The 22844-nt window shown below is 41.6% G+C and overlaps 1 protein-coding gene across 8 annotated transcripts in view; it reads left to right on the top strand.

The window, feature by feature from the left end:
• Rich (Guanine nucleotide exchange factor subunit Rich) overlaps positions 1 to 22844 on the top strand; it is a 256565-nt gene that overhangs the window by 193427 nt on the left and 40294 nt on the right. For all 8 annotated transcript variants that reach the window (XM_067108968.1, XM_067108971.1, XM_067108969.1 and 5 more), the window contains 3 exons: positions 1545 to 1787; positions 2799 to 2997; positions 3739 to 3827. In XM_067108968.1, the coding sequence (XP_066965069.1) occupies positions 1545 to 1787; positions 2799 to 2997; positions 3739 to 3827 (531 nt within the window). The remainder of the gene's footprint in view (positions 1 to 1544; positions 1788 to 2798; positions 2998 to 3738; positions 3828 to 22844) is intronic.

Here is a 22844-nt window from a genome sequence, read left to right as displayed (position 1 = left end):
TTAATAGATATGGGAAACTGACATAAAGAGGGAGTTTGGGGACCTTAAAGCATATAGGTTGATGGCTATTCAGAAAACTTCTTATTGAGTAGTTTATTTAAAATTTTATAGAAGGTCTTAGAAAGAAAGCAGTTATTAGAGAAGTACTGGAGGAGAAAAGTAATTTCGTTGTGGAAATGAGTCCAGCTAGAGGTACAGTACGAGACAAAGCACAATAGAGCAAGGTATTTATAGAGTTTAGTTTGAAACTGAGAAAACAGAAACCATAGAAGTTGGAACCGAGACCAGTAAATGTCTTCTTTCTAAAAATTGAGGTACGTATTCAGTCCTTTGCCCTTAGAGACCAGAATATCTAAGAAGGCTAATTTTGAACTGCGTTCTTTTCCATGGTAAAATTTATATTATTATGGTAACCATTAGCAAAATCCAGGAACTGATCTGCATCGAACTCATGTTTGAATAGGATAAAAGTGTCATCACATAGTGTGAGTAAAACAAGAGGGTGGAAGGCCTGGGGGCATTCGTCCAAAATGCTCTCCTCCCGGGAGCACATGAAGTTGTTCGCAAGGGTAGGACCAAGCGGAGACCCCATGGCTATGCCCTCAATTTTTTAAAAACTGTCCATTGAGAACAAATGCCATGTCCATCACGGCCGATTCTAAAAGAGCTTTAAAATTCGAATAACTAAAATGAAAATAAACAGACTCAGGTCCGGGAATAGCTTATCAAGAATAATGTCTATGGTTTCTCTTATAGGTACATTGGTAAATAGTGACTCAGCATCAAAACTAGTCATGAATGAATCAGAATCCTGGGATAAAATACGTTCTTTAAACTTTTCTGAATTTTAAGGTTATATTGATTTATGGTCAGCGGTTCCTACAGAGGAACGAGAAATTTTTCCAGTTTGTAATTAGGTGTGTTGTAAGAGGACAAAATAGGCTGTAGAGTAACATAAAGATAATGTTCCTCTCCACCATATTTTGGCCTCTTACAACACACCAAATTACAAACTGGGAAAAATTTCTCGTCCCTCTATTGGAACAATTGACCACAAATTAATATACCCTTAAAAATTCTGAACAATTTAAAGACCGTATTTTATCCCAGGATTCTGACTTATTCATGACTGGTTTTGATGTCGAGTCACTACTTACCAACGTACCTGTAAGAGGGACCTTAAACATTATTCTTGGTAAGTTATTCTCAAACCTGAGTCTGTATATTTTAATTTTTGTTATTCGAATTTTAAAGATAAGTGCCTTTAAATAGACGTGATTTTTAGGAGTTACCATGTGCTCTGTTATAAGTTTGTTTCATTTTTCATACTTTGCCTCGCAATGAAATATTTTTGAAAGAAAGACGTACAGTATTTACTATGTTGTGTATTCCTTTGGTACTCTCAGAATGATTCAGATGTTTGTTCTAAAAGCAGCTTTGTGCATGATAATATTTAGGATGGATGCCTCTTGGTGAGCACAATCACCAAATCATTAAGAGTATACAAGAATTTTATATTTTAAGCAAACATTTTTTATATCCAGGTGCTTCGGGGAAGGTCATTCTCCTCAGCTTCAGCCCCGAAGATTGCTGTTGCTGATGGAACCACCAATAATCACCAGTCAGTGGTTAGAACAACCTCTGATTCAGCCAAAGTTGTACCTGAAATTGGCCGCCAGAGTCAGACTGTGCCAACGTCCCGTAAACACTCGTCTAATTCTTTTAGTAAGGATGTGTCAACTGCAGAAGAATTCTTCCTTGATGTCATACTGCAGAGGCATGCAAAGGTAACCTCGTTTTTCCCTGTGTGTTATTTGTGTGTAATTGAAAGTGCTGATGCTTTTTAACAAAGTATCTACTTTTTTCTGATGCCTGCTTGCTTTGTTTGACTGGTAGTTGTAAGGAGAGAAGTTCTTGTTCGAAAATAAGATCAGCCCAGAGGACTTCATGATTTAAATATCCACAAAAAATGAAATTAGAGTAGTTGTTTAATGTGAGATATGAAATGAATGAGTATAGTTCCTTGGCTGCAAATTGTAATGATAGCGATGGGCCAATTTTTTTATAGTCCAAGTTGCATGATATTAAGTATAGTTATGAAGTAGTGTAACCAGACCACAGATTTTCATATCTAGACTCCCACAGTAATGCTCCAAAAGTTGTTTTATTAAATGAGATTTTAAAATTGGAGAAATTAAAAGTTAAAGTTGGACAGCCAGATTGGAAAAGCTGAAGCAGTAGATAATTTTTTGTGAATTTAAAAAGAAGATTGATGGTTTCTGATTGTAAATAAAAGCTAGAGACATTGTTTACACATTTATTACACTATTTTTGGCAAGTAAGGAATTTAAAGTTGAAAGATGAGTTTGAAATATTTTTATTCAAGTACTGTACTGGAATTTTAGAAGTGTTTATGATGATTCAGGTGACCAATTAAGCTACAATAAATTGAGGTTTGAGTATTGCACATCATTAGGAGGAAAATGCATTTTGTCAGGCAGTGTCTTGGGTTGGAAGAACATTGTAAGCAAATACGTAGTAACTTACATGATATAATAGCCAGTTACCTTAATATGTTTTGTTGGGAACAATTTTTTTTCAGTAGGGAAGACTTTATGGGTGCAAAATTGCTTCTAGGTTTTGTTAAGCAATCTTTTTTTGTGAAAAAGTTACTTAAAGATCATTTGCTGTATGAAGGAGGAGGATGATCCAGCAGGTGAATTTTGATATTGAAATGCATAAAGGATACTATGTATAACATTGTATTCAGCCAGTAACAAGTGGTTTGTTATTTCCAGAAATTACTTCTTGCATGTCGTCTCAAAGATCTTGGCACAATGGCTGCCCATTTGGACTTCCCGCTAGTTTCCTGGCTGAAGAAAGAGAGATGCAGGGCTGCACACATTGATGATTTTGTAGCATCGCTAAAGCAGATTCACAGAGATTTCTCTTGGCCATATCCATCCGTTCCAACTTCTCAGATTCGTCGTTATTCTAGTAAGGGACTTCTTTTTCACGATACAAAATATGTAGCACATTTTACTAAATTGTTTGTGTTAGCGTCAAGATAGATAAACCCAAATCTTTATGTAGAAATTAAATTTTTCTTACTTTTCATTTCATTCTTCAAGCACTGTAAGGAAATGTGGCTATAAAAGTACCCATTGTGATTATGCCTGCTAAAATTGTTTTGAATGAGTGAAGTGTAGAATGTGAAGGTAGTAGGCTATTTGATGGCTCAGCATGTTTTTCTAGTTTGAATTTGTTTTGTTCTTGGAAGAGAGAAGATTTTAACTTCTAAATCAAGGCAGTATCCATTTCAAGATTCATATACTCAAGGTTATGATGTGGAACTTTGTTGAGGTTACAGGAATGAGTTCGGTAATAGCGGATTGATTAGCTTACTTTAGGTGAAAATTGTAAGCCTACTAAACTTTTTTGAAAGGTCTCTCATATTTTTCCTTCCAGGTGCTTCTCTGTGTTTTGAAAGGTCACTCATATTTTTCATTCCAGGTGCTTCTCTGTGTTTTGAAAGGTCACTCATATTTTTCATTCCAGGTGCTTCTCTGTGTTTTGAAAGGTCACTCATATTTTTCATTCCAGGTGCTTCTCTGTGTTTTGAAAGGTCACTCATATTTTTTATTCCAGGTACTTCTGTGTGTTTTGAAAGGTCACTCATATTTTTTATTCCCGGCACTTCTCTGTGTTTTGAAAGGTCACTCATATTTTTTATTCCAGGTGCTTCTCTGCGATCTGTAGGCTGTTCTGATGAGAGACCAGCGCTGATTGAAGAAAGAATGCATGGATTGTCCATATCAGTGGCAAAGGTAAAGATGGATCATAATTTTCAATTATAATGTAATTTCTTTTGACTTTCATTGGATAGGCGTAAGGAACATAAGTATCAGGTATTGATGTCGTCTTGCACTGAATTACTAGGAATGGGATGCCTTTGATTATTCTGAGCTCTTCTGTTAGGTATTTTATTGAATTGCTGGCAAGTCCTGAACAAATTCTTTGAGAGAAAGCTATGAGTCTCCCCATTCTGAGAGAATAATAACATGGAAACTGAAAAATGAAGTTAAATAGCAATACCAAGAAAATTTGACTGTGAGTATGGTATCAAAAACTGGTCACTGGAAACTACTGAAAGAAGGCATTCAGTAAGCAGAAAAGTAGTATGTAATTTCATTTCAGAGTAGGGTTAGAGAGACACCCTGAAATCTCTGACCTATTGCTGTCATTGGGAGATATGGAGGATGGCAGCTGAGAAGCAGTGTCCCAGTGCTTTGATGACATTAAACATCAAGGCCCCTCAGCCACTGACATAACAAATAGTAGTAATTTTTTGTTTTAGTAAAATTTAATTTTTCTTTCCTTTGTCTGTCAAAATAGACTTTACAATGAAACAGAAAAATTATTTGGATCATGGAAAACTGCACTCATGAAACTCTAAAGGAGGGTGGAATAAAATTGAAGCACCTGCCATGGCCGAGCGAGGGAAAGCTTAATTGTCAAACCTTTCCCTTAATGCTATCTCAGATCTCAACGGACTGAAGATAAGGTGTATATTCAGGTGTGTCTTCCAGGGTAACTGCCTTTGTAAAGGTAACAGTATTGCTCATCGCTTTGTAGAGCCCCCTTGGACAGAGGGAATATATCCTGAATGAATTTAATGCATTTTTTATTCATTATGAAAATAAATTCACAACTTCCAACTCCTAGCACACCTTTGATTTCCCTTTTATAGTCTTCCAGTTGAATAAGAATTAAACGAAATCCTTCAGTTATCTGAATTAATAGAGACAAGGGCCCGTCAGATAATGGCAAAATCCGGATGAGGGAAAGTAAAGAAATCTAGAGGTCTTCAAGGGGAAACTGTACCCTTCCTCACCAAACCGTGTTAATACAGTCAAACCTTGACTTTTGAGTGAACCAACGTACGAGTTTTCCGAGGTACAAGCCAGCGCACAAGCGATTTTTTTCTTTAAGAAGCAAGCCAAGATTTGAGCTATAAGCCAGCAAGCCTGGGAGACGCCATCTCTCAATGCCAGCACCGAGATGCCTAACCGAGAGATCTCGTTCAGTATATGTGGTTACCTTGCCGTGCGAGCATCTTTGCAGAATCTCATAGCATTTCTTGCTTTGTTTCTTGCTGTACCCCTGAATTTTGGAACATTTCTTAGTTTTCACCACGGGTCCTAAGACCGTGAATGTTAAGACCAGTGCTGAGAAGAAGAAAAGGCTGATTATCTTGGATATGAGGTGTGAAATCATAGAAAAACACGATTAAAGTATGCATGTTTTGGACTTGGTGAGGCAGTGAAGAAATCACTGAAGAAGAAGATGATTAAAAATTTTAAAAAAGTAGCAATCAAGTTTAGTGATAAAGTGTAGCATACATAGTGTGTAAGTTGAATTTAGCAATGCAACATTGTGTAGTGAGCAAGTTAAGCTAGCTATAGAGCACGATGTGAAAAAACTCTCCGCCAATCTCCTGCCTCCCACCACCACCCTCCATACCCACTGAGACACTCACTATTCCGCTCGTCACCGCTCCACCTCTGCCAGTGTCTCCTTGTGATCTTCAAGGTAAAGTACACTTAGTAAAACCAGTTTGTTTCTATACATTCACTTTTAGTATGTATTATTTTTTTATACATTATTTGTTATTTATAAAGAACAATTTTCTTATTTAAAAACACATAACAAAAAAACTGGTGTCTCCTTTGATGGCCTGAAACAGACTGATAGTATTTCCATTAATTTTAATGGGGAAATTCAATTTGAGTTAAAAGCAAATTGAGTTACGAGCTCAGTCATGGAACGAATTAAACTCTTATGTCAAGGTACCACTGTACCACATAACTGTGAACACTCAGTATGCTTATAAACAATAACTGTCACATTTTAAACTAAAAACTTTGTGCAAAAGGCCATTATCCACCTTTTTACCTAATTTTTCTAACAAAATATACTGCATAAATACACTTAAAAAATATAACCCCTTCTATTTCTCTCTCTTGTAAATGACACAAAGTAGGTATGTAGCCTACCTGTGTTTACCTACAGCCTGCAATGGTTTTATGAACATTTAATGTATTTTTATACAGCAACTTTCTTATCAGTTGTTACCTATTATAATACTTGTGCAAAAGGCCATTATCCACCTTTTTACCTCATTTTTCTAACAAAAATATACTGCATAAATACACTTAAAAAAATATAACCCCTTCTATTTCTCTCTTGTAAATGACACAAAGTAGGTATGTAGCCTACCTGTGTTTACCTACAGCCTGCAATGGTTTTATGAACATTTAATGTATTTTTATACAGCAACTTTCTTATCAGTTGTTACTATTATAATACTTTGTGCAAAAGGCCATTATCCACCTTTTTACCTCATTTTTCTAACAAAATATACTGCATAAATACACTTAAAAAATATAACCCCTTCTATTTCTCTCTCTTGTAAATGACACAAAGTAGGTATGTAGCCTACCTGTGTTTACCTACAGCCTGCAATGGTTTTATGAACATTTAATGTATTTTTATACAGCAACTTTCTTATCAGTTGTTACCTATTATAATACTTTGTGCAAAAGGCCATTATCCACCTTTTTTACCTCATTTTTCTAACAAAATATACTGCATAAATACACTTAAAAAATATAACCCTTCTATTTCTCTCTCTTGTAAATGACACAAAGTAGGTATGTAGCCTACCTGTGTTTACCTACAGCCTGCAATGGTTTTATGAACATTTAATGTATTTTTATACAGCAACTTTCTTATCAGTTGTTACCTATTATAATACTTTGTGCAAAAGGCCATTATCCACCTTTTTTACCTCATTTTTCTAACAAAATATACTGCATAAATACACTTAAAAATATAACCCTTCTATTTCTCTCTCTTGTAAATGACACAAAGTAGGTATGTAGCCTACCTGTGTTTACCTACAGCCTGCAATGGTTTTATGAACATTTAATGTATTTTTATACAGCAACTTTCTTATCAGTTGTTACCTATTATAATACTTTGTGCAAAAGGCCATTATCCACCTTTTTACCTCATTTTTCTAACAAAATATACTGCATAAATACACTTAAAAAATATAACCCCTTCTATTTCTCTCTCTTGTAAATGACACAAAGTAGGTATGTAGCCTACCTGTGTTTACCTACAGCCTGCAATGGTTTTATGAACATTTAATGTATTTTTATACAGCAACTTTCTTATCAGTTGTTACCTATTATAATACTTTGTGCAAAAGGCCATTATCCACCTTTTTACCTCATTTTTCTAACAAAATATACTGCATAAATACACTTAAAAATATAACCCCTTCTATTTCTCTCTTGTAAATGACACAAAGTAGGTATGTAGCCTACCTGTGTTTACCCACAGCCTGCAATGGTTTTATGAACATTTAATGTATTTTTATACAGCAACTTTCTTATCAGTTGTTACCTATTATAATACTTTGTGCAAAAGGCCATTATCCACCTTTTTACCTCATTTTTCTAACAAAATATACTGCATAAATACACTTAAAAAATATAACCCCTTCTATTTCTCTCTCTTGTAAATGACACAAAGTAGGTATGTAGCCTACCTGTGTTTACCTACAGCCTGCAATGGTTTTATGAACATTTAATGTATTTTTATACAGCAACTTTCTTATCAGTTGTTACCCTATTATAATACTGTACCATACACAAGATACAAAAGGTGTGTGTGTGACCTAGGCTAGGTGCTATATTCACAGTATCCATTTGCATAAGTCAAATAGACTATTGCAGCTACATTTAGGTAAATTTAATGGTAGTGAAACTAATATTTTACTTACAGAATCCATTTATATTGTATTACTGTGTTATATTGTCATTGTAATATGTATAATAAGAAAACACCAACTGTCTGTATGCCATTTGTAGTGTTTAGAATCTCAGAATTGGCTAATTGAGCCTACTAGGAAAAGATGTTCAAGACGCCATCCAATAGTGCATGCATACATACAAGCAGTCCCCGGTTATCGGCAGGGGTTCCATTCCCGACGTCGTGACGATAACTGAAAATCGCCGATGACCGAAAATTGGCAATAATAGTGCCAAAATCCCCACTTATTGGCACCGATAATGAGGGATTGGCGCTGCTGTCAAGTGGGGATTGGCACCGATGAGTGGAGATCGGCGGGTATCAGCACCGAAAATCCAGTTATTGTTGTCGCTAGAAAAGCGCCATAAAACCGGATCACCGATGACCGAGGCTGCCGATAACCTGGGACTGCCTGTACTTACTATGTGTTGCCGTTGTTTTGGTTTTTCATGGTTTACTGTACCGTATTTCATGACAAGTGTAGTTGACTCTAAATATAATTATCACACAAATCATAAAAGTACACAAGAGAATATTTTATCATTATTGATATTTCATCTCAAATTACCATAAAACAGGTTTTGACTTAGGAAAAACCTATTTTTGGTAGTCGCTGTTGAGTCCTCAAGGAGTTACCTTCCATGGTCTACCAGAGCTCCATGGTAACCAAACTAATATTGAAGAATTCTATTCTAGTTGGTCTTTTTGGCCAGCTATTGTGTCGTAATGATTAACATAATAACACATGATGGAGTATATTATGGACTCAAAGATAAGAGGGGCACTTTCCCTGATTTTCAGCGAAGCTGAACCCAATTTTTCCAACATCAAAAGAACCTGCAAGAAAGAGGAGTGACTATTGCACATTCGCATTCACCCAACTGGGCCGTTAAAGACCAAGGAGCCATTAACTGGTCTGTAGCAAACGGTTCACGTCGTTACCAGTGCTCCAAAAAAATTCGACTTTTTTCTCTGTTTTCATTATCGAGGATTATGGAAACATCAAAAATAGCAAGATAAGTGCGTGATATTAAGTTCCAGTTAAAAGTTTAATTTTAAACGTTTGGAATTAATAATATCCTTAAAAAAGCTGGAACCCTGCTTGTTGATTGCTAGTTTTGTAAAGCGAAAATTGTTTTAAATTCTAACTAAATGTTTTAACTAAAAGAGATGTTCCACAACTTATCACTAATATAGAAAATCCTTTCAGATTGTACATCTAGGCAGTAAGTGAGAGTAATTTAGACTGGATTAATAGTGGATGTTGTCTGTAGCCTGTGTCCCAGGACTACGTATCCTTAAGTGGCCTAGCTTAGACCAAGGACCCTAGGATCATATAATAACAATATTTGGGCAAAATATATCGATAGCCTTTCAATAAGGCTACATATTAGTATGAGTTTTTTCCTTTTATATAAGCCTGTGCACTTGAGCATGAGCTAAATAATCCAGGACTAGCCTAGGCATTGCCTTATTTCAATTAGTGATAACTTTTTACGAAACATCCCATTTTTGGACTAAGTTGTTAGTCTAGACCATGTAACCTAGGGCTAGATGAAATAGTAATTAGGAATAGATGAAATAGTAATGGTTACATACTAAGGTAGGCTAATTGTGTTTTATGTAACCCATACACTTAAGTGTGAATTAATTAATCCGGATTAGGCAGTAGCCTAGATTAGATTAAGTTATAGTTTATATCCTTAAGTTTTAAATAAGCCTAGAATAGGTTAAGCAAGAACCTTCTAAGAAATCCTCTATTCTTAGCTTACCGTAGATTATACTAGAAGCATTAAGAAAACAGTTTATAAATCAGTAGCTTGGGTTAGTTAAACAAATTAGTTCAAAGCAGTTAGTCTGAATGGCATGACAATTGGAATTAAAAATTTCGTTTAGCCATTGCAAAAGGACTAACAGTGTATAAGTAACACAGCCATATAAGGGATTTTGACAAAGGAAAAATCTATTTCTGAGGGAGGCCCAGTGTCACCGGTGAAATTCCATACTAACATGAATTTCTAGGTATAAATATTGCTAAGTATACCAGAGAAAAAAGCTTTCAGGAGTGCTGGAGTTACTACCCCCAGATCGAGCGTCTTCTATATCGAAGATGTCGGTATAACCAAGGGTGAGTGAAAGAATCACAACCACAGAGCCACACTCGATAGACATCCCTATGTCAAAACCCCTCAGAAGAGCGGAGAGCCGTACCAGCTCCCACACTCACCCGGCCGCCAAGCGGCGACTCCAGCGCCACCTACACTCATTCCAGACTAGCACCACCCCAGGCTTGGCATGTCCAAGTAGTGGGGAAACCAGCTCCTGGGAGGGTCACGGGTGACACGGGGCCTCCTCAGAAATAGATTTTTCCTTTGTCAAAATCCCTTTTCTGAGCTCGGCCCCGTGTCACCCGGTGAAATAGTGACAGAGAATCATGCCAAGACTGCAAAGCTACAAAAGAAAACAAAGGTGATCATGAACAAAAACACACGTTATGAAAAAATAGATTTAATTATGATATCTCATCAATGCAAAACAGATCAAATTACAGATAAGTACGGGTGGAACACAACACACCCAACAATATAATGGTACAAACAGGCAAATGTAAAACTAAATCTAAGAGCAATGCACAATAAGAGATATACAACATCAAAATGTGAGGTACATGAAGCAAAATAAAAACAGCTCAAGTACCTCTAGGCTAAATCTAAATACACAGCACATCAAAACACAATCACCAAGACAAATAATAACAATTGCAATACTATCATCAATTATGAGGAGCAAGGCAGTGAGGCATGATTGATCCAGGAGAACAGGCAGAGAAATAAATGAGGCAGGCGGGCGGGGAGAAAAGGATAAGGGTTGAGGATAATTAAGGTGGGGAAATGACACTCCCCACAGCCACTGTAGAAAATTTCAGGGCTTCGAGTGATTTTAGATAGTGGCGTTTAAACACTAGAGGTGATTTCCATCCCGTATACTTGGTAAGTTCAGCAAAATCCATATTATGAAAATAATTGGTAGAAGTAGCTACCGCAGACGGATATCATGAACCTTAGGGACTGAAACGGGTTGGCTTGTTTAATAAAATACAGAATTTGCTGTCTTATAGCATTCAACGAAAGAGTTCCACCTTTTCCCTGATAAAAAGAGGACCCTGACTTACACTGTGGAGTTCTTCAGGTAGGTAAGACTTTAAGGTATAGACTGGACATAAGGACTGGTCCTGTGGAAGAGGCACCACCTTCCAGGGGGACCACCTGTCCTGAGGGTCTTCATTTTTAGCTAGGAACCTATGATCAGGGGAAAGGAGGACTTCTCCGGACTGGAGGAAATCAATATGATCATCACCTCTAGCGAGAGCCGATAGCTCTGAAATTCTGGCACCTGAAGCCAAGCTAATCAGAAACAAGGTCTTCCTTAACAGATCCAAATAAGAGCATTGTGAGTTATTAATATCAGAGGCTAATTTCAGAACATCGTTGAGGAACCAGGTAACAGAATGTGGGCGTTTTACCGGCCTCAAACGAGCGCATGCTCTAGGGATGGATGAAAAGTATGAATCTGTAAGGTCAATTTTAAAACCATACAAAAATACCTTCTTTAAGGCTGATTTAGCTGTAGTAATAGTGGCCGGGGCTTCCTGAAGCAGAGGGAACCAGTTGCTCTTCGGCCAGTAGGGAGCTACCAGAGCTAGTTGGCCCTTGAATGACCTGAGTTTGTGCAGTACTTTCAACAATATATTTATTGGGGGAAACAAGTAGATCCTCTCCCAGTTGTTCCAATCTATGGTCATCGTGTCCGTGCCGAAGGCATGGGGGTCCAGGTTGGGTGCCACATAACAGGGAAGCTTGTGATTGCTCTCCATAGCGAACAGATCCACTTGGAGTCCCAGAATCCGGCGGCAAATCCAATTGAACGATTCTCCGTCCAGAGACCACTCCGTCTCCAACGGAGTAGTCCTGGACAGGGAATCCGCCACCACGTTCCGCACACGGCTAGGTGGGTGGCTGACAGATGCCAGCCGTGCTTGTTCACCCAGTGAGAAGATAACTATCATCACCTGATTTTACGACCTGACTTGGAGCCACCCTGTTGATGCAATGAACCACCACGGCGCTGTCCAACACCAGCCTGATGTGAACCGGCGGCGGGCTGAGTTTCTTTAGGGTTAGAAACACTGCCATAGCTTCCAAGGTGTTTATATGGAACTGTTGAAACATTGCAGACCATGTCCCCTGTACTTTTTGTTTTGGTGAGTACCCTCCCCAGCCGCTTAATGAAGCGTCTGTGTGGATTACCAGAGCTGGAGGGGGAAATTAAAGTGGGACCGACTTCGACAGGCCCTTGACTGTGGACCATGGCCGAAGCCTTGTCTTCAAGATCCGCGGAATTGAAGAGACCCTGTGTCTGAGCTTGACATTGGCTCGTCTCCGCCACACTCTGTTTATGTCTTTAAATTTTGCTTTTAAGAGCAGGTCTGTCACTGAAGTGAACTGAAGGGAGCCGAGAATTCTCTCTTGAGACCGGCGGGATGCTGCTTTGTCCTTCAAAAATTTCCTGGTAGCGGCGGCTATCTCCTTCCGCTTGGACGGCGGGAGGGATAGTCTGTAATGAGGACAGGTCCCACTGAGACCCAGCCACTGAAACCGGGACTCCGGAGTCAGGCGGGACTTCTCCTGTTCAACCGAAAACCTAACGATTCCAGGAACTTGATCACTATGGCTGTAGCCTTCTGGCACTCTTTACTGTTGGAGCCCAGATTATCCAATCGTCCAGGTATGCTGCCAAGGAGATCCCCGGGACCGAAGCTGCTGAACAACTGTTTCGCCAGCTTTGTAAAAGTCCTGGGGCTATATTGAGACCGAAAGGCATGACCTTGAAGGAGTAGGCTTGTTTCCCGAGTCTGAAACCCAGGAAGGGAGAGAAGTTCCGCGCAACCGGGACGTGATAGTAAGCGTCTGAAAGATCGATAGAGGTGGTGATGGCTCCACGCGGCAGTAGAGTCCGTACTTGAGCCACCATAAGCATGCGAAACTTGTCGCATTTTATGTAAAGATTTAGACGCAAGAGATCTAGAATCACTCTTTGCTGACCGGAATCTTTCTTTGGGACAGTGAACAGCCTGCCCTGAAATTTGAGGTGCCTTACTTTCTTTATTGCTCTCTTGTTGAGAAGCTCCGTCACAAAGTCCTGTAGGACTTTGGAGGGGGTTTGGTAAAATCTGGTCAGGGAGGGGATCCTTGACCCAGCTCCAACCCAGACCTTTGGACACAATGCTGTGTGCCCAAGGACTGAAGGACCACTGGTCTCTGAACCAGTAAAGGCGACCACCTACCTGACTGGTCTCAGTGGGAGGAAGCAGGTTTGTTTCCTCTACTGCGGCCAGTTTTTCCCCGAGAGGCAGATCCAGCCTTACCTCTGTATAGGGCTCGACCTCTACCCCCCCTTGCACTCCTATTAAGGCCGTGAAAGACCCCACGGCCCTCATAGGCAGGGTTGTACGCTGGTGAGGAGACGTACGAGGGTGCAGCAAGGGATTGGGCTGGTTGAACCAGCACGTACTGTTGGGGTTGAGCCTTGGAGGTGGAGGGTTGGCCCACCGCCGAGACTGGGACTGCCTGAACTACCATCTGGTGTTGAGGTCTTCTGTGCCTTCTGAAACGTTTCCCAGACTTAGTCTGGGGGTTGCCAGATTCGGGGGTCTTTCGTTTTGAAGGAGGAGATACCCCAACGAGAGCGCAGGCTCTGGTTGGCCCTGGTTGCTTCACTCAGGACACTTGCGACTTCGTCTTCTGGGAAGAGGTTGTCCCCCCAGATAGCACTCTTCATGAGCTTGTTAGGCTCATGACGAATGGTGGCATCTGCAAAGATGAATTTGCGGCAGTCCAACTTTGCCACCATAAAGTTGTACAGGTCTGACTGAAACCCTGCCAACAGGGATTTAGCCAGAACCTGAAACAGAGGCTCCTCTGCACAGGAGACGGCGGTCGCGCCCGTCAAGCACAGCGAGTTTAGGGACCCGGCTCAGCCGACACCGCGGCCTCAAACTCCGCCTTCAGAGAGCTTCCGGGAGCTTAGGAAGCTGCTCACTGAACTGAGAAGACGCAATCAGCGTCCAATTTACCTACTGTAAATGTGGACGGGCGATCCTTCCAGAACTCCTCACCTCCTGGGAAGACCAGAGATGTAGAGTCTGTCTCCCTTAGCTGAGGCAAAGGTTTGCTTGAAGCATACCTGAGCAGTTGCCAGCAACTTTGTTCAGGCAGGAGTGGGCAACTTATCACCCAAAGAAAACATGGTATAGTTGCCCTTGAAGGGGGTCAACTTGGTATTGTCTGCCCGCCACTTAGAGAGAGTGCGCAAGAGAGCAGATTGCGCTTGGTCCCTAGGGAAGATCACCGTCTCCTTCGGGACCTTGTCTGAGCGTATCCAGGCTTCCTCCGTCAGCCTAACGAAGCCTGGATAGGGGGGCAAGAGATCAGGTGGGAAGAACTCCAGTTCCTCCAGACGCCTAGTACCAAGACCCTCAATGGTCAAGGTGTCCTCGTGCCGGATAGCACGTAAGAGCAAAACGCCACGGGTTCCCTACATCGAAAGGAGGGAGGTCAGCAGTGTCCGGGATCTCGTGATTATGGACCGGCCCGCCGGAGCGAGCCATATCCGCCAGCAGAGTCTCCTGACTTTGAAGCCTTTCCGTAATCTTGGAAAGCTTAGCCTCAACCTCCGAGAGAGATTCTCTCCAGTAACATCCCTGCAAACGCCTCAGGGTCAAAGGCAGGCTGGCGAGGAGGGCTGGGCTTGGCCACCCTCTTACTCGCTCCTTTGCCCGAGGTACTCGGTTTGCTCCCGGAGGCCAAAGGTTCAGCAACCTTGGCCTTCGACAGGGGGAAGGGAGATGCCTTACGGGAAGACAAGGACTTGTAGCCCTTCGCCTTCCATGAAGTCTTCAACTTAAGCTTGGGGACAGCAGATGGAGCCCTGTCCTTCAAGATAGAAGACTTGCCAAACCCTGAAAAAGAAGAAACAGAGGAAGATGGGGAATCGAAAAGGGCGCCCGCCCCCGCTGCCTCACTTACCTCACTACCTACCCCTGGTCCGGCTCTGTGTTCATCGGCTCCAGGTCCAAATCTAAGGCGGCGACGTCCTCCAAAACCTCCGCGTACAGGGGGTCCTCTTGAGGTGGCTGGGTCGCGGCCTGGATCTGCTCGATGATGGGCGTGGCCAGATCCGCGGGTACGGCCGCAGCGAGCCGGGCGCCGGGGTAAAGCAGGTCCCTCAACCTCCCGTCGAGGACGTAAGGCTTCCCCGACGGCACGTTCCTCCCGAACCCAGCCACCCAGGCACGGAGAGACTCTAGGGCCTCTTTCTTGGAGGACTCGTCAGCCTGAAAGAGAGTAGGAAATCAGGGCTAACATATTGTAACATAAAAGAGCCATGACATACAATATGACCACATATCAGACTGAAACTAACGTGAAGAATGAAAGTCAATAGCTTACCGACTCGTCCTGGATGCTTCCACACAGAGCGAAGCACACCTCACACCCATCAGGATGCCAGACAATAAGGTCATCAAGCCGGACCGCACAGCCAGCGTGGGTCCGGCACACCACATGCCCGTAAGGTTGATGGAGGGTGGCGGTGCATCCTGGCTCCTCACAACGCACAGTCTGTAAGTGTGAAAAGTACATGAACCTACCACTCTAAGAAACTTAAACTAAGCAGGCGCAGGTATTTTCAGACCATGCTACCGGAGTACTCCGGCGGAAAGAAAAACCCTCGTCAGAGACGGGCCTACCCAAACAAGTAACTTAAATATAGTGGTAAGCAAGAAGCTCTCTGACCACCGGAATACTCCGGCGGGACGATAGAGCTGAGTCAACAGGGCCTTACCACAAGGGATGCCGGGAATAAAACGGCAGGACCCAAGGGTAGGATCACCGGACTCTGACAATAGAAACGACATTATGTCCAATGGCGGAGTGAACCGCCAGGAACAAAATAAATGTATATACATATATAAAATACAGAGGATGGTAACGTAACTGGTTAACAATACAAAAATTCCACATACTCCGGAGAGTCCGGAACCACCCCCTCCGGAGATCCCAAGCCTCAACCGCTAGAGAACAATAGTAGGGTCCGGCTATCAAACCCACAGGACCACGAGGGCCGGAATAAGCGCCAGTCAACCCAACTAAAGTATCTCGAACGCAAGCTTAACGCGGAAAAAGGTCGAGAACAAATAAACCTAAGAATGTTGAAACCTGCTCAATCCTAGGAGAGCGGGTTAACGAGACACTGAGCCAAGCAAAAAGCCATCGGGAATTGCCCTGGGAGGGGAGCGAATCCTCCACCAGGGAAAACCCCACAACTCGGAGTGAACGCCAGCTGACGTCACCCGCGTGACGAGAAGATGACAAAGAGCTTGACCTAGGGGTAGGTGGGGGTGGAGGAAAGGGTTGAGGGGTAGGGATGGGAGTAGGCCAGAGCAAGTGAAAACAGGAGACTGGGGAAGATTTCTTCACCCGCTCAACTGCAGACACACACCACACCAAGTAAATTAATACCAGCAGTGGAAGGTCATAGCCTACTCGAATAAGGGGAAGGAAGGGATAGCAACCTAAGGCCTCAACGCTCGCCCGCACCAGGGCGTAGCCTCAGGCTAACACCCGCTCCCAGGCGTAGCCTCAGGCTAACAGGAGGGAATAAGGGAAGGAGGAATGAGGAAACAACGGGGAGAGAAATTCCCGTGCTGAAAACCAACCAGAGCCAAACGAAAGGGGAGGATGCTATGATAGCACAGAGGAGACACACCCACAGAAAAAGCCTCTACCCCTCCATAGAAGGGGAGGACAATGGGGTCTCACTCTACAACCCAAACAACGGCCAGTGGAAGGAACAACAACAGAAACTCTCTCTACCTGCTGATCCCCTCCTCACACCTAACCTAACTCAGGGTGAAAGGGAGAGAGGGAGGCCAAAGGATGCAAAATACAAGCCTAACGTGACATAGGCAGGCTAGGGGAACCTCACACAACTGAAGCAACCAGATAAAATAAATCACCATCACTAAGAATAATATATATATATAAAACAATAATTTAATCTTGTGCTTGTGCAAGGCGCATAGCCTAACCAAGAGGAGCGACAGGGAGTAAACAATAAAACCGTACCTGACACTCTCCCGTAGAACATAATCAAAGCAATAAAACACCTGATTAAAAGCACCAGCACATCACAATATAATAATAATTATAGCTAAAACTGTCAAAGGGGAAAACATCCTGGGGAGAAACCTAAGCGGGAAAATGACGGGAACCCTAATGAAGGAACCCCAATATGCGGTTCAACAAAATTAACGTAGAGAAACACCGAAACAACCCACCCGGGAAATGCCACCAGGATGAATCCTAGGGGGATAACAATAAGAAATGTAAACGACAAGGAGAAGCCCCAAACAGAACAAGCTGGATAGGCGAATCTCACGGTCGACATGGCTGACTGGGGAACACTGCGGCGTCATAACAACAACCACGTATAATATGAATATACGGGCCGAAACAGCCAAACTTATCATAAAAACCCCACAATAAGATGGTACTTAACTTGGTGACAGTAAAGCTGCTCGACGACATGCTGGGAAAAAGGCAAAATTAGCCAAAAGCACGAGCACACACAGAAAAACAAATCGTGAAGATCACGTGCTAGAAATGGAATGTAGGTGGCGCTGGAGTCGCTGCTTGGCGGCCGGGTGAGTGTGGGAGCTGGTACAGCTCTCCGCTCTTCTGAGGGGTTTTGACATGGGGATGTCTATCGAGTGTGGCTCTGTGGTTGTGATTCTTTCACACACCCTTGGTTATACCGACGTCTTCGATATAGAAGACGCTCGATCTGGGGTTAGTAACTCCAGCATTCCTGAAAGCTTTTTTCTCTGGTATACTTAGCAATATTTATACCTAGAAATTCGTGTTAGTGTGGAATTTCACCGGGTGACACGGGGCCGAGCTCAGAAATACAGGTATAAAAACTAACCTAAACCTTAGAGGGTTTAAGTTAACTCAGATATTTAATTTAATGTTTTAAAACTGCACACTTGTAATCAAGTTAACCTGTAATATGGAAACTATATGAGGAACCAGAGAAGTGTCCATCACTTAAAAACAATTACTGTAATACTAACTAGCTTCTAATAACAACTTGCTTTATATCGCTACAGGGCCGTCATTAGGCAGAATTCTTAGTTCAAGTGTTCTGTAGAAAATTGCTCGGTTCACTTTTTGCCAGTGGGTGCAGCCCATACCACCTGGCATTAGCATAGTCCGTGTAAAAAGTGTACCTTAGTTTTACCAGACCACTGAGCTGATTAACAGCTCTCCTAGGGCTGGCCCAAAGGATTAGACTTATTTTACATGGCTAAAAACCAATTGGTTACTTAGCAACGGGACCTACAGCTTATTGTGGAATCTGAACCACATTATAGTGAGAAATTAATTTCTATCACCAGAAATAAATTCATCTAACTCTTCATGAGCCGGCTGGGGACTCGAACTTGGGCCTGGCGAGTGACAGTCCACAGCCCTACCGACTTGCCCAACAAAGAGTTAGTCCATGTAAAAAAACAAGGAAAATTTACTTGGTTGCCAGATGTGGGCAAGATTTGTAGTTTGCTCTTGGCAGCAAGTTTTAAGGACGAAACAGCTCCTTTTAAGCTGTCTCAATGGGTCCTAGGGTTCAGTAGGGATGCAGAAGGGGGAGATTATATCTTTCCAGCAGAATTCCGGCAGCAGATATTTTACCCTTTCTCTGAACAACAACAATGTTTGGGCCACAACCCAGTAACATCAGTCCCCAATACCTCCCAGGTTAACCCCGCAGAGGAAGTAGAGGAATCTTTACATGGGTTTGACATTCTTACTAAAGAATATGAAGTGGACATTACCAATGAAATGACCCTGCTGAACCCAGAAGGCTCAGGGACACAAATTTTTCTATTCCCCATGCAGCTATTGTTGCTGAATAGGATCTTTCCCCCAAAAAGGATACTGAACTGGGATCCACCTAACTCCGACTGAAATGACAACATTTTTGGAGGGGTATAGTAGCTTACCCAGGACTTCTGCCCCTTGATTAACAGGCAGTTACAGTTCAGTTGCTGAAGCTCAGTCAGATAGTGCAAGCTCCCCCAAAAGGGATACACTGTTTGTGGCATTTGATCAGTCCGTAAGGAAATTGAGTACCATCAAAGATGCCCTTGCCACAGAACGGCAATATATAAGGGACATGAAGCATGATTCTGTAAAGGAAAGTCAGTCAGTCATGTACACCCCAAAGTGTAAAAGTACCACACCCTGTAACCAAAAAGTGAGTGCGGATACAAATGCTGCCCAAACAATGTCTAATGTTAGAATTCTGACTGGAAACAACAAAATGGTCAGTTCGGAATACAGAACTTCAGATCAGAACATAATAGGGACTCCAATGCTCACCCCTGATGACTGATAATCCTTGGGGAGACGCAGCAATATACATTTTTTCTCCCGATGGCAATATGTAATTAATGAGAGAAAAACTGTGATCGAAGTTGTACATGTAGAATTTACAAATGGCAGCATTCCCTAATACAGAATGGCACCTGGTACCATCTTCACCAGGCATGGAGAAAGCACTAACAGAAACGGTTTTCTTACCTGTGCTTTTATAGCATTAAAAGCTATAGAAAATACTGTTTACCAGGTCAAAGAAAAATGGATCTCTACTTCCATATTTGAATAGGACCCAAGTTGCTCACCTAGTAGCCCCAGCCTTCTGTCCCTTTACTTTCAAAATTATTAATCATGTGAAGACAGATTTTCAGAATTTGTAGTAACTAAAAACATGAGACGATGGTAGAATTAAAACCATCTGCCACAGTCATCCCAGTTTCAGGGAATTCCACCAAGGAAGGGGCAGCGCTGCAACTCCCTTTTGAAAGGAAAAAACTCCCTTTAGTTATAGCTACACAGCAGTTTGGGACCCCTTTGAGAAGACTCCTTAGTATTATAACCTCTACCACCTTGTTGGAAGTTGCCACCCAAAGGCTTCCAGAAGATCCCAGGATAATTTTTGTTGTTGAGGCCAAAAGTCACGAGAACCCGATGGGAAGCACTCTGTGACTTCCTAGAATGGCGCATAAAAGTGCGAATGGAAGCGTTGGAGGGCTCCATCAAATCACTCTCCAATGTCACTGCATTGTTACATTCTAACCTGTTCTGTACGGACTTGTTTGAGCAGTCTGTTGTGACTCAACTCAATGAGCATGTCCACCAATGGGATTGTAAAGTGTGTATGTTCTTCTGGGGAAAGGGGAATTCAGGAAACAAAAACCCAAAATTTCCCTTTACCCAACCCCAAAAAAGGCTTGCTCTAATAAAAAATCATATAAGCCTTTACTCACCCCAAAAATTTTCCTCAAAAAAGAGGCAGGTGGTCAGAAGGGACAATTCCCTACAAAGAGACAACAACAGCAAAGACATAATTTTTCAAAAAGTCCAAAAACCATCTTATAGGGGGGGAAAAAGGAAAAGTAACACCTGAATGTCTTTCAAAGGCAAAGGCAGAGGAGGAGGCAGATACCAAGAGGAATTATATGGTTGGGGGTCGGCTTTGAGGATGTCATAGACAAAGGAAATTTTTCCCTGTGGTGGGACAGCATTATTTATATGTGCAGAAAGGACCTGTTAATGGGGCCCATAGAGAAACATGCGTATATTGGCCACCAAGTACTGTACATCTTTTTGTGTCTTCAAAAAGGATTCCTCCAGAAGAAGAGTGATCCTCAACCAATCAACATTCAACAAGCACATTGTTTGCCAAAAGTTTTGGTTAATTACCATTGCCTAAGTACGTTGAATCATTCTAAAAGGGACTTGGACAGTTTCTATAGATCTGAAAGATTCATACTGGCACATCCTTATAGAGTGCTTGAAAAACCTAAGAGCAATGATCAACAGACTATAGTCAGAAGTTTTTATAATAAATTTGAAAAAAATCCCACTTCATGCCCAGCAGACACTTTCAGTGACTAGGACTGTGTTGGGATACTATTCACAGCCTGTTGTCTCTCCCCATCATACTCAAAACAGAATAAGGCAAGTCCTCAAAAGTTTCCAGATGGCAGTTAGAACGTATGATGGGCCTGCTGCAGTTCGCATCAGTAATAGATCCAATACGTAGATTGCAACTAAAAATGTGAACAAATTCTGGCTATTGCATGCAAGAAAAAAGATGTGAGACTGACCTCATCAAAAGATTTAAAAAATTGGGGAGATACTTTGGCCTTGGATCCAGAAGGAATCTCTGGCGAAACAGGTCACCCTGACTCCTCCGTTCGCATGAGTGGCAATACACACAGCTACCTCACTGACAGGTTGGGAGGATCGTCAGGTGGCAGGGAGGTGATCAGCTACTCCGAGGAATTCTTATATCAGTTTCTTAGAGCTGATGGCTGTCTTTTGTCTCAAAAACTCAAACCTCCAGAAGAGAGAGACAACATAACTACAGTATCCTACATCAAGAGGCCGCGATCACGTTCACCTCCTCTCATTATGATAATGCTAGCCATCCTTCGGATGGCGCAGGCAAGGAAGTGGCACGTCTGCAATTCACCTCACAGGGTCTCATTGTAATAGCAGACTCTCTATCAAGGAAAACGACAGCCTCAACAGAGTGGATGTTGGACAACCACTCTTTTCAAACAATAGCCAGCATGCTTCCACAACTGGAAGTGGACCTGTTCTCCACGTACGAGAATCACAAACCCCTAATACATGTGTCTCCAAACCTGGACAGTCAAGCAACAGCAAGAGAGGCCTTCCAAAAGACTGGAACAAGGGGAGGACGATATCTTTTTCCTCCATTGTCCCAGATTTCGAAGGTTTTGAGCAAACTTCTAACCTTCAAAGGAACAGCTTACTTAACCCTTAAACGCCGAGCCTATATTTACAAAAGTGTCTGCCGTATGCCAGCGGCGTTCGAGAGTTAGCGCCGAAGCTGAAAAAAAGTTTTTTTCAAAATACACAGCACACTTAGTTTTTAAGAGTTCATTTTTGGCTCCTTTTTTTGTCATTGCCTGAAGTTTAGTATGCAACCATCAGAAATGGAAAAAAATATCATTATCATATATAAATATTGAAATATATGACAGCGCAAAAAAAATTTCATATATAATTGTATACAAATTGCGCTGTGAGCAAAACAGTTAAAGCTAACGAGTTAATTTTTTTTCTTTGTATTGTATACTAAATTGCGATGATTTTGGTATATAACAAATTGTAAAACGATCGAAGCAACACAGAGAAAATATTATCACAAAATGATGCATGAATTCGTAACGCTCGGACGTAAAAAAAAGTTTTTTTCAAAAATTCACCATAAATTGAAATATTGTGCTAGAGACTTCCCGTTTGTTGCAAAATGAAGGTAATTGATTGAATATTACTAGACTGTATGTGTTTTAGCTTACCATTGCATTTTTTCTACCATTTCGGTTGAGTTAAAGTTGACCCAAGGTCAAATTTTTTCTATTTATCGTGATTTATATGAAAGTATTTCAAAACTAATAAAAGCTACAACCATGAGTTATTTTTTGTTGTATTCTACATGAAATTGTGTACATTTTCATATATAAAACTTTATGTAATGGCTGTTAGAAAAACGGTGCAAACATTACGACAAAGTGACGAAAGAATTTCTGAGATTTTCGGCTGAGTTACCGCGCGGACGTAATGAAAAAGCTTTTTTCAAAAATTCACCATAAATCAAAATATTTTGCTAGAGACTTTCAGTTTGTTGCAAAACGAAGGTAATTGATTGAATATTACTAGAATGTAAGAGTTTTAGCTTATAATTGCGTTTTTCGACCATTTCAGTTGAGTCAAATTTGACCGAAGGTTGAAATTTTTGCACATTGTGAC

This window comes from Macrobrachium rosenbergii, chromosome 9 (genome assembly GCF_040412425.1).
Source record: "Macrobrachium rosenbergii isolate ZJJX-2024 chromosome 9, ASM4041242v1, whole genome shotgun sequence".
Lineage (NCBI taxonomy): Eukaryota > Metazoa > Arthropoda > Malacostraca > Decapoda > Palaemonidae > Macrobrachium > Macrobrachium rosenbergii.
Note: the sequence above shows the minus strand (reverse complement) of the source record. Positions and strands in the feature narration are given on the sequence as shown.